Consider the following 19247-nt stretch of genomic DNA (forward strand, 5'->3'; position numbering starts at 1 on the left):
AATATTATTGCAGTTGATTATCCTTGTAATGGGACGCGGGTGGCGCTGTGGGTAAAACCTCAGCGCCTAGGGCTTGCCAATCGCATGGTCGGCAGTTCGAATCCCCGTGGCGGGGTGAGCTCCCATCCTTCGGTCCCAGCTCCTGCCCACCTAGCAGTTTGAAAGCACCCCCAAGTGCAAGCAGATAAATAGGAACCGCTTTATAGCGGGAAGGTAAACGGCGTTTCCGTGTGCTGCGCTGGTGCTGGCTCGCCAGAGCAGCTTCGTCATGCTGGCCACGTGACCCGGAAATGTCTCTGGACAGCGCTGGCCCCCGGCCTCTTAAGTGAGATGGGCGCACAACCCCAGAGTCGGACACGACTGGCCTGTACGGGCAGGGGTACCTTTACCTTTACCTATCCTTGTAATAGATGCGGAAGTCTTTTTTGAGGTAGTGCATTGAGGAAGTCTCTGCTGTTCTCTTCTCTGCTCCTACAGTTGTGCTTCTGATGATATCCTGTGTTGGTCTCATCAAGAAAGGGACTGGAATTGGGGTCGGGGTGGTTGTATATCGTATTCCTTGACTCTGTGAACATTTCCTGCTTTTGGACACTAGATGGTGTTGGGGCCTACCTAACAGACTGGTCCCATCTAAAAGATGTTTTTATTGGACAACATACAGGGGTTATCAAACTTTTTCAGCAGGGGGCCGGTCCACTGTCCCTCAGACCTTGTGGGGGGCCAGACTATATTTTTTGGGGGGGGGGAAATGAATGAATTCCTATGCCCTACAAACAACCCAGAGATGTATTTTAAATAAAATGACACATTCTACTCATGCAAAAACACACTGATTCCCGGACCGTCCGCGGGCTGGATTTAGAAGGCGATTGGGCCGGATCTGGGCCTTAGTTTGCCTACCCATGGACAACAATGTTCCTTTCTGATAGCAGAATTGAAAAAACTGCCTGTCCAGCTACAATATTGGAACATGTAGATAGGTTGACTGAACCTATCTACAGAGGTTCTGAGGGGTTGACAGAAAAGTGGAAATCTCCCACATGAAGAGCTTCCTTGAGTAATTCACTGGAGCACCTTTCAATTTTTATTTTTATTTTAAATCTCATTACTTTGGACGTTTTAGGAGAACTCACAACATAGCTGTCAACTTTTCCCTTTTCTTGCGAGGAATCCTATTCGGAATATGGGAATTTCCCTTAAAAAAAGGGAAACGTTGACAGCTATGACTCACAATGTGATGTGAAGTCATGCCTTATTAGCAACTGCCAACAACAAAGAAATGGGGCAGGGAAACCCACAATTTGGGGAATTTCATTAGGTGCCATGAGGGCCTGGTGGCAAATTCCAGATAGATAGTTAAGATTTGGTTGGAAACCACCCTATCCTATTCCCGTCCTGTGTCCTCCACGGCATTTGGGCTTTCCTGCTCTTACTTCTGACTTACAAGAGCAGGTGTGTTGTGCCCTCCCTTCCATGGATTAGATCTTGTTATTTAGAAGAGGTTGATCCACAATCACAAGAGGGGAAGAGTATATCCCTCTGCACAGGAAGATACAAATAAAATGGATACATTAGAATTACTTTGTTTTGATTTTGTTCCTCAGGCAGAAAAACAACTCTTAGATAGATTATTTGCCAAATATGTACCCTACCTGATTGAAATGATCGTAGAAGGAATTGTCGATGGACGGCAAGGGGAGAAATTAAAGACCATTCTTCCACAGACAGATCTCAATATGGTAAGAAATACCGGCTTTGCAAATTAATATAAACATTTGCAATGGAGGTTCTTCAAGCAGTGAACAGAGCAATAAACTTTTCAAACTTCAGGCATATGTCTAAGGAGAATTTAGTAGAACTACCCTTCCCGTCCCCTTTTCTGGACCAGAGTAAGATTTGGAGAGATTTATATAGACTGAATTTGAAATTTTATTTTATTTTTATTTTTTTATAAAATTTTTATTGGTTTTACAACATTTTTAAGAAAAACAAACAAACATTAAAAAAGACAAACATACACGTATAATTTCAAACATATTTTCATAAACCTCTTTTCTTGGACTTCCCCATACCCCCCCTCTCTGCATCCCAATGTCCATAATTCAACTAGCAACTCCCAATTGTTACTTTCCAATCTCTATCATCTTAGTCCTCTTTTATAGTCTAACCTTATATCCCTGTACCCTTTTGCTTCTGGGAACCACAACATTTTAGCATTCATTAAGTTTATAGTAGTCCTTAAGGTAGCTTTTAAATTTTTTCCACTCCTCTTCCACCGTCTCTTTTCGTTGGTCACGGATTCTGCCTGTCATCTCGGCCAATGTCATATAGTCCATCACTTTCATCTGCCATTCTTCCACAGTGGGTAAATCTTGTGTCTTCCAATACTTTGCGATGAGTATTCTTGCTGCTGTTGTGGCATACATAAAAAAAGTTCTATCTTTCTTTGTCACCAATTGGCCGACCATGCCCAAGAGAAAGGCCTCTGGTTTTTTAGGAAAGGTACATTTAAGTACCTTTTTCATTTCATTGTAGATCATTTCCCAGAAGGCCTTAATCTTCGGGCATGTCCACCAAAGGTGATAAAAGGTACCTTCAGTCTCTTTACACTTCCAACATTTATTATCGGGCAAATGATAGATTTTTGCCAGCTTGACTGGGGTCATGTACCACCTGTATACCATTTTCATAATGTTTTCCTTTAAGGCATTACATGCCGTAAATTTAATACCGGTGTTCCATAACCATTCCCAGTCAGCTGACATAATGTTATGTCCAACATCCTGAGCCCACTTGATCATAGCCGATTTAACTGTTTCATCCTGTGTGTTCCATTTCAACAGCAAGTTGTACATTCTAGATAAATTCTTAGTATTGGGTTCTAACAGTTCGGTTTCTAATTTTGATTTTTCCACCTGGAAACCGATTTTCCTGTCCTGTTTAAAAAATTCCATTATTTGACGATATTGGAACCAATTTTCTACTTTATGCTTCAATTTCTCCTGACTTTGTAGTTTGAACTTATCTCCATCCTGTTTTAAAATTTCCCAATACTTCGGCCATCCGACCTCCATATTGAGTTTCTTCACTGCTTTAGCCTCCACTGGTGAGACCCATCTAGGGGTTTTGTTTTCCAATAGATCTTTATATCTTATCCAAACATTAATCAATGCTTTTCTAACAATGTGATTTTTAAAGGCACTGCTAACTTTATCATACCAAAGATATGCATGCCAACCAAAAGCATTATTAAAACCTTCCAGATCCAAGATGTCCGTATTCTCGAGGAGCATCCATTCTTTCAGCCAGCAAAAAGCTGCTGCCTCATAGTACAATTTTAGGTCCGGCAGGGCAAAACCCCTTCTTTCTTTAGCATCTGTCAATATCTTAAATTTAATTCGGGGCTTTTTGCCCTGCCAGACAAATTTCGAAATGTCTTTGTGCCACCTCTTAAAACATTCCATCTTGTCAAGAATCTGCAAGGTCTGAAACAAAAATAACATTCTAGGCAATACATTCATTTTGATTACTGCAATTCGGCCTAACATTGACAATTTCAAATTTGACCATATTTCTAGATCTTTTTTAATTTCTGACCAACATTTTTCATAGTTGTCCTTATACAAATTCACATTCTTAGATGTTAAGTATACCCCTAGATATTTCACCTTCTTTACCACAGTCATGAATTTGAAATTTTACGGAAGATTCCAAGACATGGTCTGAAATAGAAAAACTCTCCTTCAGGGTTTGATCAACAATGAGAAATAGCTCAGCTCCATTTATGACATTTGCTCCGAGCATCACAGTTTACTTCACTTAAGTATTAGGGCTCTTGACTAATTAAATGAATATTAGTTGTCTAATCAAATGAGTTTTAATTGAATACCTAATAAATTAAATGTGCACAAATGTGCAATAGTTTTTGAACAAAATGTATAAGGGGTAAGATTTTTTTTATTTATAAGACTGTTTACGTCTTATAATCAGGGTGATGTACATCAGCATAAAAACCTTTAAAAGCAGTACAAACCACTCAATAAAAAACTGGCTACTCAATGAAGTTTTAAACAACTGTATCAGCCTATTGGCATTAAAGTCTTTAAGAGATGATTGAAAGTCAGAAGCAAGAATACCTGCTTAATCTCTCCTGAAAGAATTTTCTATAGCATGGGACCAACATCATTAAATGCCTGATTTCTTGTTGAGGCCATTGTGGCCTCTGTGATACTGGGCACAACCAACAGTGCTGCTCTAGATAATCTCAGGGATCAGGGCATGAGCCAGTGTGCTATAGTGGCCAGAGTGTCCCTGCTCAGCCGTGAAGCTCACTGACTCTCATCCTTATGAAGAGAACCATGTATGCCACTTTGAGCTCCTTAGAGAAAAAAATGGGTTATAAATGCAATAAAGAAAAATAAAATTATTTAAAAATAAATAAAAAATACTGCAAAAAATCTCAATGACCAGGTTTAGACAGTCCTTAGGGATCTTGGACTCAAGCTGTAAGATCAGCTTGCAAGATCAATGCAAGATTTCTACTGAATTATGTCCACCTGCTTGTGCAAAAGGAACTCCAGTTGCACTATGGGACTTCCAGTTTCTACTCTCCAGCCCCCACTTCTCCTCTGGCAAGACCCCAACCTCCCTAAGCAGATTTGGAGGGCATGCAGGTGGCTGGAGTGGGTAGAAACCCCATGGAGGTACTCCATTGCATCATTGGATTTCATACACTGTATTTTAGGTGGTGCATATTGCAGCAGCTGCCATTTTAGAAGAGTCATTCCCTTTTATGTGAGAAGAAAGGGCAATTCCTCTTCTAAGAGGTACCTGTCATCTGCAAATTTTTAAAGAAGTATTTACATTTTAAAAAGCAATATTTTGGGGACTTCCGGTGGAGCGCGAGCCCGTCGCAAGCGAGGGATTTTTCCGCTAGAGGAATCCCAGCTATTTTGGTCGAAACGGGGGGTTATTGGGCAAAATAACCCCCCCTCCATAAAGCCTCTGGAGGGTGGAGGGTCTGGTTCCCGGCAGTGCCTAGAGCTAACCTACCGGCCATCAGGTAACCCCGAAAAGGGGCGAAGAGCACGGAGGGAGGATCAGCAGGCTATCGGGAAGCCATTGCTATGGCCGATTAGCGAAGCCCCGACCTTGCAAGGAACAGCGCTCCACTCTCAAATTTAAGAAATTTGGACTCAACAAAATTATAATTTGGAAGAAATACCATTGAGGAAGGTTCCGTAACTAAAAAGGATTAATACAGAGTTCAGCTGTCATCTGGAATCAGCGCAGACGCAGCATTGTAAGCAGAGCTGGAAATTGAAAGTGAGTTACCGCTAGCGGCTATTGTTTCCGTTTCTCTCTAAACTTTTAGAACTAAAGTTAAAAAGTATAAAAGAGACTTTGGAAGAGGTTACAAGGACACAGGAAGATTATTACAGTAAAAGGGGGATCAGAAAGTTACTATAGTGGCAAATAGACGCCTTTGGTGTAGCGGAGGATATATAAGGCTTGAAGTATTTTCCCACTTTCACTTTTAAAGACAAAGAGCCGCGTTGGAAGGAGAGCCTTCGACTCCATTGTTAAGAGTTAAAAGGCTGCTGTTGCAGAGGGAGAATTAAAGCCTCTCTTCATCTTTTGGCCGATATAGATTCTTATGAGGACAAAATTAAATATAGCACAATCTGGAATTGAAGTGGTTTTCCCTTTATTTTTATTTTTTTCCTTTTGAGACTGACATTTATATGAATTTTAGATCTACGCCACTTATCTGGACTTCGGTTCCCTAGTGGATGGAATGAGACATTACAACTTGTTTTTCTATGATTTTCCTTGCCAGTGGAATATTTTTAAGAAACAGGAAATCTGACTTCTCCCACTTCATGTTTTGGGTGCTATGTGGAATACTCCTTCTGGGACTCTACTGATTCATCTTTAAAAATATTTAAATATATTTTGGAATTAATACCAACTAGACAATTAAGAATCAATTTTCTGAGTTGATATTAGAGGCTATAAAATATTTGGATTTTTGAAAAATCATTTTTGGAAAATAACTATATTTGGACATTATATTTGAATTATAAAAGAAATTATTTGGGTTACGATCTTCTTGGATCATAACTGGATTACAATTTTATATGGGAGGAAGTGCAAGAGAAGATTCTAATTAAGGATTAGCCCGATTGGGGGCAAGAAGACTGTCCTATACTTTGGTTTGGATTTTGGATTTGGCCTCTCCTTTTCTCCTTTGAAGTTATTAAAAGGAGATAATCTGACAACTTACCTATCTGGGTACCCCTTCTCTCAAAGGTCACCCCTCCCTACATACTGTATTTTTCTTTTTTCTTTTTTTTACCACTTTAAAATCATTCACTACTACTCTACTCCCTATTTTACTCCCTACTCTACTCCCTACTTTTTTGGAAGTGACATATCATAAATCAAAAATTGAAATTAATTGTTTAAAGTGTATCAGCTGAATTTGGTATACAATAATTGACTATTGGCTAATTTAATGAACAGGGTTTTGTACTGTATAGCAGTTCGGTGAAGGATTGGGGAGGGAGGTTGTAGAAGGTAGAAATGGCACACCAACAGAAGAAAGGGGTGGAGGGGGTGACACCGACAGAAAGGAGAGCATCTAAGCAAGAATCAGACTTCAAAGCAGAAATATTGAAAATGTTTGCAGAAATTAAACAAAGTGAAAAGAATCTGGAAACAAAATTAGAGCAAGTGGATAGTAAAATTGGCAAAATGGACAAAAAAATTGATGAGACGGTCAATGAACTGAAAGGACAAATAAGAGAGGTTTCAAAAAGAACTTTATCATTGGAAGAAGGGATGAAAAAGGTTAAATTAGAAATGAAAGAGGTGAAACGGGAAGAAAAAATGAAAATGGAGATGATGGAAATAAATAAAGCACAGGAAGATATTAAAGATGTGATGGCTATGAATGAACTGAGACAGAGGGAGGTGAATCTGAGGCTGAGATCTGTGCTGGAGATACAGAACGAAGATATTAAAGAGAGATTGATAATGGAGTTAGCGCAATGGCTGGAGTTACCAGCAGAAGAAGTTGTAAAAACAGTACAAAGTGCATTTAGAATGAAAGTAAGATCAAACAAAGCAAGGAAATTTCCAGGGGACTGTTTAATTACATTTAAAGACAGAGAAATGAGAAATTTGATATTACAGAAGAACAGAGAGAAAAGATTATACATAGATGGAAATTACATAATAATTTTTAAAGATATACCAATAAGATTGCTGAAACGAAGAGACCCATACAAGCCATTGGTACAGATTCTTAAGAAAAACAAAATTGATTTTAAGTGGGAATTCCCTGAGGGAGTCTCGTTTTTCTACAAAAGTAAGAAACACAGGTTGACAAGCCCAGAAGAAACGGAAATTTTTGAGAAAATACAAGGAACTAAAAGCAGAAGAGGAAGAAGTCAAAGGTGCAGGAGGAGGAGCAGGATCTAAGGAAGAGTCAGAATCGGGGGAGGAAAAAGAAGAGAATGGAAAGAAGTCGGATGAAGAGGTAGAAGAAGGAGAAGGAGAGGAAAAGGATGCGTTATAAGAAAATTAATTTAAATTTATTTAATTGGAATCCATCATGGCGCTAAAATTATGGAATTGGAATATTAATGGGATGAATGATAAGAAAAAACAAAATAAAATTGAACAATTTTTGAAAAAGAAAAATTTGGATATTATATGTTTACAAGAAACACATGTGGCAAGGAAACATAGAAAAATACTGATTAATAAAAGATTAGGGAATGAATTTGTATCTTTGGACAAAGAAAAAAAAGAGGGGTAGTTCTATATATCAGAAATAAAATCGAATCTCAACAAATCTTTAAAGACGAAGAAGGAAGAATTATAGCAGTCCAGATCAAATGGCAAGGTGAAAATTTGATAATTGTCGGGATCTATGCACCTAATGGAAACAAGACTGATTTCTACAAAACCTTGGAAGAAAAACTATTTGATTATATGGATCAAAAAATTATAATAATGGGAGACATGAACGGAGTGGTTTCATTAGAAATGGACAGACTAAGAAAAGGAACAAATAAGGAAGGGAAACTACCTAAGACTTTTTTTACGATGACTAAGAACTGTGGTTTGATTGACATTTGGAGACTCAGACACCCATTGGAGAAGCAATTTACTTATTATTCAGAACCAAATCAGTCAATGTCAAGAATAGATCAAATATGGGTTTCGAATGAACTGACACCAAGAATCCAACAAATTGAAATACAACCTAAAGTAATTTCGGATCATAATCCAATAAAAATGGAATTAAAAGGTTTTGAGGAAAGGACTTATAGATGGAGAATCAATGAACACCTATTAGATGATCAGCAAACTCTAGAAAAAGCACGAAAGAAACTAACGGAATATTTTGTGGACAATATCAACAAAGGGACAAAGATGAATGTGGTTTGGGACGCAAGCAAAGCAGTTATGAGAGGCTTTTTTCATTCAGCAGAATTCATTGAGGAATAAAAATAGAGAAAAAGGAAAAAAAGAAATTTTGAAGCAGATTATGGACAATGAACAAAAACTAATTAGAAAACCAAATAACCTAAAAATTAAACAAGAAATCAAGACCTTACAAACTCAATTTGCAATGATAATAAACAAAGAAGTGGAATGGAACATAAAAAGGTTGAGACAGAAAAACTTCGAATTTGCTAACAAATCAGGCAAATGGTTAGCATGGCAAATTAAAAAGAGAAAGGAACAAAACACAATTAATAAAATCATTGTAAATGGTGAAGAGATAGTTAATCCGAAAGAAATCAGAAAAGGATTCTTGGACTTTTATAGACAATTATATAAAAATAAAGAAAGGAACAATAGAAAGAAAATAGAAAGATTTTTAAAAGAAAAAAAGGTGCAGAAGATCCCGACAGAACAAAAAGACCAGCTGAATGCCCCAATAGAAATGGACGAGATAAAGGAGACTATAAAAGAATTGAAGAGAGGAAAGGCCCCGGGACCAGATGGATTTACATCAGGTTATTACAAAGAAATGAGAGATGTATTGTCGACACCATTGAAAGAAGTTATGAATAATATTTTAAAAGAAAGAGAGATCCCAGATACATGGAAAGAAGCATTTATTACCTTGATTCCAAAACAAGATTCGGATTTAACACAAGTCAAAAAATATAGGCCTATTTCATTATTGGGGAAAAATTATTATTATTATTATTATTATTATTATTATTATTATTATTATTATTTATTATTGAATACGGATTACAAAATATTTGCAGGGATTTTAGCGAAGAGAATGAAAAAGATATTGTTGAAAATCATCCATAAAGATCAAGCAGGTTTCCTTCCAGGCAGACAAATGAAAGATAATATAAGGAATATAATTAATATTTTGGAATATCTGACTGCCAGGAATGAGAAACAAGGGATATTAATGTTTGTGGACGCAGAAAAGGCCTTTGATAATATAGTATGGGATTTTATGCTGAAAAATTTAGAGTGCATGGATGTGGGGAAAGAGTTCTTCAATGGAATTAAGGCAATGTACACAGAACAGAGAGCTAAACTGCTAGTAAATAATGTAATTACAGAGGATATAAAAATATCAAAAGGAACAAGACAGGGTTGTCCGCTCTCGCCATTATTATTTATAACGGTCCTAGAGGTCTTTTTAAGTGCGATTAGACAAAATAAATCAAAGGGGTAACAGTGGGGCAGAATGAATATAAAGTGAAAGCCTTTGCCGATGATCTGGTTATAACAATTAAAGAACCACTGGAAAGTGTAAAAGAAGTTTTGGAGGAAATAGAACAATTTGGAAAAATGGCAGGATTTAGATTGAATAAGAAAAAGACTAAAATAATTGCAAAAAATATGGAACAAAATAAGAAAGAAATAATGCAACAACAGACAGAGATAGAGGTTGTGAAAAAAGTAAAATATTTGGGGATTTGGTTAACACCCAAAAATATTGACCTGTTCCAGAATAATTATGTACCGGTTTGGAAGGAAATAAGGAAAGATCTAGAGGTGTGGGGCAGAATGAAACTGTCCTTTTGGGGCAGAATTTCCACGATAAAGATGAGTGTGCTTCCAAATACGTTATTTTTATTTCAGACTATCCCCATTATAAAGGGGATAGGGATCTTTAAAGAGTGGCAAAAAGTGATTTCAAGGTATATCTGGCAGGGCAAGAAGCCAAGAATAAAATATACAGTGGTGCCTCGCAAGACGAAATTAATTCGTTCCGCAAGTTTTTTCTTCTTGCGAGTTTTTCGTCTTGCGAAGCACGGTTTCCCATAGGAATGCATTGAAAATCAATTAATGCATTCCTATGGAAACCGCTTGCCAGGCTGGCGGTGCGGAGAAGGGCTTTTCTCCCCACCGCAAGCCTTCAGGACAGGTACGGGAACAGAGGGGAAGGGGCACAGCGCTTCTCCTCTGTTCCCGGGACTTGCGGTGGGAGGAGGGTTTTTCCTCCCCACCTCCAACATTCAGAACAGCATTCTGAATGTTGAGGGTGGGAAGGAAAACCCTCCTCCCACCGCAAGTCTTCAGGACAGCCATCCGAAGGCTGGCGCGGGGAAAAGGGCTTTCCGCCCCACCGCCAGCCTTCGGAGCAGCCTTCCGAAGGCTGGCGCAGGGAGAAGTGCTTTTCTCCCCACCGCCAGCCTTCGGAGGAGCCTTCCGAAGGCTGGCGCGGGGAGAAGGGCTTTCCGCCCCACCGCCAGCCTTCGGAGGAGGTCCGAGGACAGTGGGGAAGACGCGCTGCGCTTCCCCGCTGTCCCGGAGATTTCCCTATGGGCTTTCGTCTTGCGAAGGAAGCCCATAGGGAAATTCGTTTTGCGAAGCGCCTCCAAAACGGAAAGCCCTTTCGTCTAGCGGGTTTTCCGTCTTGCGAGGCGTTCGTCTTGCGGGGCACCACTGTAAGTTATTAACAGATGCGAAAGAAAGAGGAGGCTTCGCCCTGCCAGATATGAAACTATATTATGAAGCAGCATGTCTTTGCTGGTTAAAAGAATGGATAAAATTAGACAATAAGAAATTATTAGACCTTGAAGGTTTTGATAACAGATTTGGATGGCATGCATACCTATGGTGTGATAAGAAGAAAATTCATAAAGGTTTTGGGAACCACATCTTCAGGAATTCATTGATAGTGGTATGGGACAGGTACAAAAATTTATTGGAACCAAAAGTTCCACACTGGCTATCTCCGTTAGAAGTTATGAGTGTAAAGAAAATTAATATGAGAGGTAATTGGATCACATATGGTGAAATGGTGATTAAAGAGGAGGGAAAATGGAAGTTAAAGCCGTATGAACAAATTAAAGAACATGTATATGATTGGTTGCATTATTTACAGGTTAATGAAATGTTTAAAAAAGACATAAAAGAATGTGGATATGGAGAAAAGATTGAAAGTTTCAAGTAGATATAATAAATAATGAATATAAAATTTTGTCAAAAATGTATAAAATACTGTTGGAATGGAACATGAAAGATGAAGAGGTTAAATCGGTAATGATACAATGGGCCAAAGACTTCGGTTATAATATACAATTTGACGATTGGGAAAAATTATGGAAAGAAAATCTGAAATTTACTGCATGTACTGCGTTGAAGGAAAATGTTATGAAAATGTTTTACAGATGGTATATCACGCCGGTAAAATCAGCAAAAATGTATAAGACATGTAATAAGTGTTGGAAATGTAAAGAAAAAGAAAGAACATTTTACCATATGTGGTGGGAATGTAAGAAGGTGAAAGGTTTCTGGGATGCGATTTATAATGAATTGAAAAGGATGTTAAAATTTACTTTTGTGAAGAAACCAGAAGCCTTTCTTTTAGGAATTACAGGAAAAGAAATAAGAAGAAAAGACTGTAAACTCTTTCAGTATGCAGTTACAGCAGCAAGGATTTTATTGGCTCAAAAATGGAAACAAGAGGAATTACCGACGATAGAAGAATGGAGATTGAAATTGACAGACTATGCGGAATTGGACAAATTAACTGGGAAAATCAGATATGCCCGAGACCAAAGGTTCATCTAAGACTGGGGAAAGTTTGTAGAGTATCTGAAAAATGTATGCGATATACAAACAACGCTAGTGGGGTTTCGAGAGGCGCTGTAAAAACTGAGAGATATTGTTAAAAAAGAAATAGAAGGGAGAGGGAAGACAAATGACAACATATGTAAATGGAATGCGTAATTAAGAGATAAACATGGATGATTACCAGAGAAGCTGAAGGAAGTCCAAAAGAGATGTTTTGTTACAATTTGGTTAAAAATGTATAAATGTATTGGAAAATTAATAAAAAATTATTTTTTTAAAAAAAATGAAAAGCGATATTTTGTTGATTAATTGGGAGTTGCCTTTGCAGTTGATTAAAAAGATTTCTAAATAAATTAGCTGTACCAATTAATTGTTTAATGTTGCACACAAATGCACACTAACTTTCATTGTAATAGTGTTACATTTAATTCTTGAAACCTGCCAAGTTTCCTTAGACTCTGTAGGGAGCCTTTCTCCAACAATTTCTTCACTGATCTCCAAATCATAACACTCTGGAAGAGTGGTCATTGCATTATCTTCTCTGCCATGCTACACTTTCAAACAGAGCTGGCCTAGCAATTATGCAGCAGAAGTGCTCCCAGGTGGTACCACCGCCATTGATGCCAATTTTGGGCAAGATTGTGTCCATTTTGTGTGAGATCTCACACAATTTTGGGTGAGATCTTACAGAGAATTGGTGCAATCATGCCCCAAATTGGCACCAATGGCAGTACCACTTCTCTGCCAGTGTCAGATGTGGCAGGATGTGTAGTGGCAGCAGAACAGACCGTGGTGGCAGGAGCAGGTGGCTGGTGGCAGGAGTGGCTGTGCAAAATTGCACTTTTCATCTTGCTTCAGGCGGTGAAACAGGACGTGTTGCCCTTGTTTGCAAGCTGCTTCCTACATTGAAGAAAATCCTTTGCTGGTCTGCTCATAGAATGTAATAATGAAACAAGACCTTGCACATCTCTCTTCTTCAGTCCCAGATTTGTTTTTAGTGTTGCTCTCAACTTGGTGCCCCCTTTAAAGACAGTTTATAGCAAGCAGTGTGTTGCAGGGGACGGGAGAGGCACCAAAAGATTTCCACCAATATAGTATTTGTTGCTTTGTGATTTCATATGGCAGGTGACACAGTTGACCAAGATGCTGGACGCTCTCCTTGAGCAAGAATATGATGACCCTGATGTGCTCGAGTGCTACTTCCTTGAAGCTTTGTATTCTTCTTTAGGAGCCTGCCTCCTTGAAGCTGGAAGATCAAAATTTGATGACTTTATCAAACGTCTCTCCTCTATGTCAACTGTTAATGATGAGATGACTCTAGCTAAACCAGGGGAGTTGCCAGGTAGGATATAATCAGTCTTGTATGACATGGTTTGTTTCTGAAAGGAATTCCTAGGTACTGCAGCTTCACTTGCCTTCTGCAGTTCAGCACGTGCCCCACAATGAAGATTTTCCTGCTCCTGCTCCCAAGCTGCTATTAGCATAACTGAGGGGAAAATACAGGCACCTGTATTTCTCCTAGCCTGCTTAATAGCAGCCTCTGAGAGATGAATCAGATTTGAGGAATGACATCAATCCACCTGACCCATGAGGGCATAGGTGGCAACTATCCAAGGCTTACAGATAGTTCTACTCTGTGAGCTAAGAGCTCAGCCTTCCAGGGCCCACCAAGCAGCATAGCAGCAAAGCAAGCCTATTAGCATATATCAAAGCAAGTGCATAGATAAACACATGTAAACTCATCCTTGCAACAACTAACAATTAGTTTTGGGGTTATACTGACTAGTCTCACCTTTGGTTCAACACAGGTGTACACATCCTTTACAGTGGCTGAATAGGGCTTTGCTGCAAGCCAAGTGAAAAACTCTGAAGCCCATGCCTTTTCTGTGTAGCCCAGTGGCACTGAGGGAGTTTCGCCTTGGTATTTTTTACCTTCCTTGAACTATGCTACACAGCATAGAGACGGGACTTGGGGGGCTGCTGAGTAAGGACTTCAGTTCTTTGAAGTAAATAAGAAATGTTCATAGATTTTTCAGACAATCATTACGTAAAGTAGAACATATTCTGTTTCTGCTTGATTACTTACTGAAACTGAGTTTCCTTCCATGGAAACTTCATGATCTACACTGAGTCAAATGGCACTGTCCATGGAGCAAGTAGGAAGAAGAACCTGTCTCAGGATAACCCTATAATAATAATAAAAAGATTTGTTGCACCTACTATGATATCTTCTCCTCAGTGGATTAAGGTTATGTCCTACCCTTGGAACCACAGGCAGGTGCAATCAGTTCCCAAGGGAGGAAGTAGAGTCCCTGAACCATAAGGACATTCTGCCTGAACCAGGTGCTTTACAACAGTAATATTGAGAGCATAAAATTCATACTAAGGCCAAGGTATACACGTACATTATCTGTCAATCTTTTGGGCCCAATTCTAGTGCTTTCTGATAATTTGGACAATGTGTTCAGCATGTTTTTTCTTGGCATACTATTCTGGATGTCTCATTTGCAACATACCTCCAGTAATCATGAATGACTAATCTCTGACCATAAGTATGGTCTAAGCTATCATAATTGATTTATCTTCAGGCCAGCTTCCAACTTTATATGACTTTCACTTTGAGGGACTGATGAAAAAGTGGGTGCCTTGGAGCAAATTGGTCCCTGAATATATCCACTCACCCGAAGTGAAATTTATTGATATTCTGGGTAAGTGTGACTAAAGCTTTGCATAATTTAGTGGGAGTAATTAATGTCACAAGTTAATTACAGCTTGCAAACCTATTTATGCCTTGTCCAGTACATGAGAGGCATCCTTACATGGCTCATCTTCATTGATCATCCCTGGGAGGCAGGATCACATGACAACATCTTGTAGCTCTAAGCTGGCTCAGGAGGCTCCACCCCAGTTACTGCCTTGCCTTGCCCAAGTTCAGAGCAGATTCCTTTACTTAGTGTTTCCACCACCAGTTTCTTCGTATCTGTAGCTTTCTTGCTACCTGTTTTTCCTTACGAGTCCCTTCTCTAAGGAGAGCCAGTGTGGTGTAGTGGTTAAGAGCAGTAGATTCATAATCTGGGGAACCGGGTTCGGGTCTCCACTCCTCCACATGCAGCTGCTGGGTGACCTTGGGCTAGTCAAAATTCTCTGAAGTCTCTCAGCCCCACTTACCTCACAGAGTGTTTTTTGTGAGGGGGGAAGGGAAAGGAGAATGTCAGCCGCTTTGAGACTCCTTCGGGTAGTGATAAAGCGGGATATCAAATCCAAACTCTTCTTTTTCTTCTTCTCACGTTCTGGTGTCCCTCCATCATCACCATCGTCATCGTCATCATCATCATCATCATCCTGTCTTTAGTCTGTCACCTTCCGCCCTTCAATATAAGGAGTGGACATGTCCCATTTCTGGATGTCTTCCTTCCACTGAACAGAACAAACATTGGTCACTTACCATGAAAGTTCCTCTGATTCATAGAGTTATCCAGCTTATCCTCTTTAGGTAGCATACTACAAATGGGTACAGCTTGGTCTACCCAAATGACCATGGTTTGGCCACCCTGTACTTTCATCCACTTCTGCTTGGCCTTCTCAGAGGAAGCTTCTGTTATTTTCTTTTAATGTTCCCCCCGCCTCAGATTTAGTTTACATGTGCTGTTCTCTGCTTGACAGTGGAGCCTCCTGAGCCAGTCTAGGCATATGAAACATCACTACATGAGACTTGACTTTCCTGGGCTATGGGTGGAGACAACCCATCTCTGGATATCTCCCTAAGACTGGGCAATAAGGGGCCAATGCTCCATTCTAAAATAGTGTGTCTAGAAACATTTTTCTTTTATCCTCTAAGCTGCTAGAGGAACAAACGACCCCTGGATCAGACAATGGGTCTCTAAATGAATTCTGTTACTGAAGTGATTGTGCATTGAGTATCTATGCAAATCTATCATTTTAAAGCTGCTTGGTTTTCTTTTGCTCTCTGTATTCCAAGTTAACATACACACTTTTTAGTTCCCACAGTGGACACAACCCGTACAAACTGGCTACTAGAAAGGATGGTAAAAATCAAACACCCCGTTGTTCTGGTTGGAGAATCTGGAACCTCAAAGACGGCAACAACACAGAACTTTCTTAAGAAACTAAATCAAGACACAAATGTAAGTGTCCAGATTTTATGTAATTAGACCTACACCTTTACTCCACTTCCAGATAAGGAAAGAAGCTCACTCTCCTGTTGCAAAAAGGAGAGAAGGAGCAAAAAGCTGAGGGATGAGTATAGGGGACAGATCCTTTGCTACGCAGGTCCCCAGAATCTCTGGTTTCACACATACCCCTTTTTGCCTATTTAAGTCATGTCCTATGAGTGTCTACTGAGAAACAACTAGTGTGTTCAGTGAGGTTTATTGCCCTCAGGTAAATATGTATAAGTTTGCAGACTTAGTCTGCTCCAGCAATGACTATATTTTAGTATTTTATTAAACAGTATATCCACTTGGCCTGACATTTTAAGAGAGAGAATGTATCAAAGTCAGTAAGACACTTTTAAAAGCAATTTTTAAACTTAGTTATTTATTCTGTAAACTGGTACAAATGTGATAATCTTCCACAAATCAAAGAACATTAGAATGATTCAGATTTTAGATTAATGTCCTTTGTTGTTTAGAACAAATTTTAGAGAATTTATGTAAATATTAAATCTTATTTTTTAAAAATCCTCTTCTATAGCAGCAGCAGCAGAAGGTTTCCCAAGTTTTCAAACATTACATTTATCTAATATGACTAATATAACTAAATTGCTTCATACATTCTTGACTTATTTGTAGTGTTATTTTTGGTAGTGTTATTTGTAGTGTGAATTTTCTAAACCATTTTATATTTTTCCAAAATCTACCTGATATCATTGCCCTTGAACTAGTCACCCTCTCTCATGCAAATGTACCTCACAAGGGTGCTGCAATGATAAAATGGAAGGTGATAATGTATGCCACCCTGAAATCCTTGGAGGAAGGATAGGATAAACATGTAAATAAATAAAAGTAACTAATTTGAGACATTCTTATTACCATCATCTCCTATACCTTGCCTGTCCACAAAACTGTTCTTTTCGAGAACTGAGTGCTAACATATTTTTGCTGCCATCAATCAGAAACACTGAAATGCATCTGTAAATCACAATTCCCCAATAAGTGGAGAAATACTACTGGGATTGTGTCTACTTCCTGAAATTAATATATTCTCTGTAATGATAGAGACACTCTGTTTTAATTTAACTATCACATATATAATCCCTTCTCAGCTTTTTACCTCTGCCTGCTGAGTAGGAAGTCCTTGGCATGAGCCTTCATTTCCCAATAACTCCTTTTTAATCTTCCACTTCCAGGTGCTGCTTATCATTAACTTCTCCTCTCGCACTACCTCCATGGATATTCAAAGGAATATGGAAGCAAACGTGGAGAAACGGACCAAAGAGACATATGGTCCCCCAATGGGAAAGCGCCTCATTGTCTTTATGGATGATATGAACATGCCCAGGGTAAGAATATACATACAAGTATGCAAGAGCATCTCAAGACACATTCAAGCATTTTTAATGGAGCTGATGCCGGGAAGGGAAACTTACATGTGTAAGAGGTGCTATTCTGGGTCAGACCAAGGGTTCATTTAATCCAGGACCCTAACTGTAGTCAACTGTATGCCAAGGGAAGCTCACAGACAGTGATATAATAGCAGTGCCCTGTGGTTTGCCCCAGCTTCTAGCAATCAAAGAACACCGCCTCTATCACAAAAGGTTCCATTGGGCTAGTCATGGCTATTGTCATTGGAGTACTCACAATATAAATCAGGCTCTGAGTAAACCCATTAAAGGATATGACTAATTTAGGTCCATTAGTCTTGATCTGAGTGGAATTTAGCTGGTTACAAGTAATTGTCCAACATGTTTTCTTTTAACTTACTGTGATTCAGCCTTCCTTTGCATGATGCTCTCCAGATGTTTTGGACTGCAGCTCCCATCAACTCCAGCCAGCATGTCCAGTGGTCAGAGATGATGGAAGTTATAATGCAGAACATCTGGAAGGTTGGTCTAATCCTTCTACAGAACCATCAAAGCTTGCAGCAAACAACTTGGGTGTAAGAGGAAGGCACTGTACCTTCTTGTTGCAGTCATTGTTTATTTTCTGTCACCTGATAGAAAATGTACCTGGTACATTTGTAAAAGAGAGCCAATGCAACTTAGTGGTCAGATTGTCAGACTAGAACTTGAGCGACAAAGGTTCTGTTCTCTGGGTGACATTGGGTCTATCATTCTCTCATAGGAAAAAGGGAGGACAGGTGGAAAAACCATGTATGTTGTCCTGAGCTTTTGGAGGTGGTGTGGGATATAAATGTAGTAGTAGTACATTAGGAAGAACTTCCTGACAGTAAGAGCTGTTCGACAGTGGAATTTGCTGCCAAGGAGTGTGGTGGAGTCTCCTCCTTTGGAGGTCTTTAAGCAGAGGCTTGACAACCATATGTCAGGAGTGCTCTGATGGTGTTTCCTGCTTGGCAGGGGGTTGGACTCGATGGCCCTTGTGGTCTCTTCCAACTCTATGATTCTATGATTCTATTCTATGATTCTAGTAGTAATAATAATAAATACTGAATCATAATAGATCACTCTTCAAGGTTTACTAACAATTTATCAATTAAATTCGAAATAAATAAAAAAGAGAAAAGAATTTGGGGGGCAGTAGCACCTTAGAGACCAACATTATGATCAAGGCATGCTTACTTCTCCAAGCATGTGAAAATTGTGTTGAATTTTTCACATATGAACATTTATTCCTTATTGTGAACCTGTGTGGAAAGTAGCAACGTGGAAAAAATATAATTAGTTTGCATCTTAATGCAGATTTCCCAAATTTTACACTTTTCAAACCAATGCACAAATTGAAACAAGGCTTTCTTTTTAAATTCTCCCTTCTCCAAATTTTGCAAAGCAGTTCATAAGCCAAAGAATGCAAAAAAAACCCTGTATTACTGAATCAGCATACAAAAATGTATTCTAGGCAAATTGTGTGCATAAATATGTATATTAGGAGACATTAACAAAAATACATTTTCACTTGCCATGGCATGGTTGGCATCCGTCTGTCTCCAGACGTAATTGAAGAGTGTGCCATTGGGGGTAAAGTCAAACTGCTGGA

At 39.0% G+C, this 19247-nt stretch overlaps 1 protein-coding gene across 2 annotated transcripts in view; it reads left to right on the forward strand.

Annotated features, from left to right (window-relative positions):
* DNAH10 (dynein axonemal heavy chain 10) overlaps positions 1 to 19247 on the forward strand; it is a 123301-nt gene that overhangs the window by 61967 nt on the left and 42087 nt on the right. For both annotated transcript variants that reach the window (XM_083476578.1, XM_083476579.1), the window contains 5 exons: positions 1605 to 1739; positions 13201 to 13417; positions 14664 to 14783; positions 16075 to 16220; positions 17444 to 17596. In XM_083476578.1, the coding sequence (XP_083332704.1) occupies positions 1605 to 1739; positions 13201 to 13417; positions 14664 to 14783; positions 16075 to 16220; positions 17444 to 17596 (771 nt within the window). The remainder of the gene's footprint in view (positions 1 to 1604; positions 1740 to 13200; positions 13418 to 14663; positions 14784 to 16074; positions 16221 to 17443; positions 17597 to 19247) is intronic.

This window comes from Podarcis liolepis (genome assembly GCF_965112155.1).
Source record: "Podarcis liolepis genome assembly, chromosome: 15".
Taxonomy (NCBI): Eukaryota; Metazoa; Chordata; class Lepidosauria; order Squamata; family Lacertidae; genus Podarcis; species Podarcis liolepis.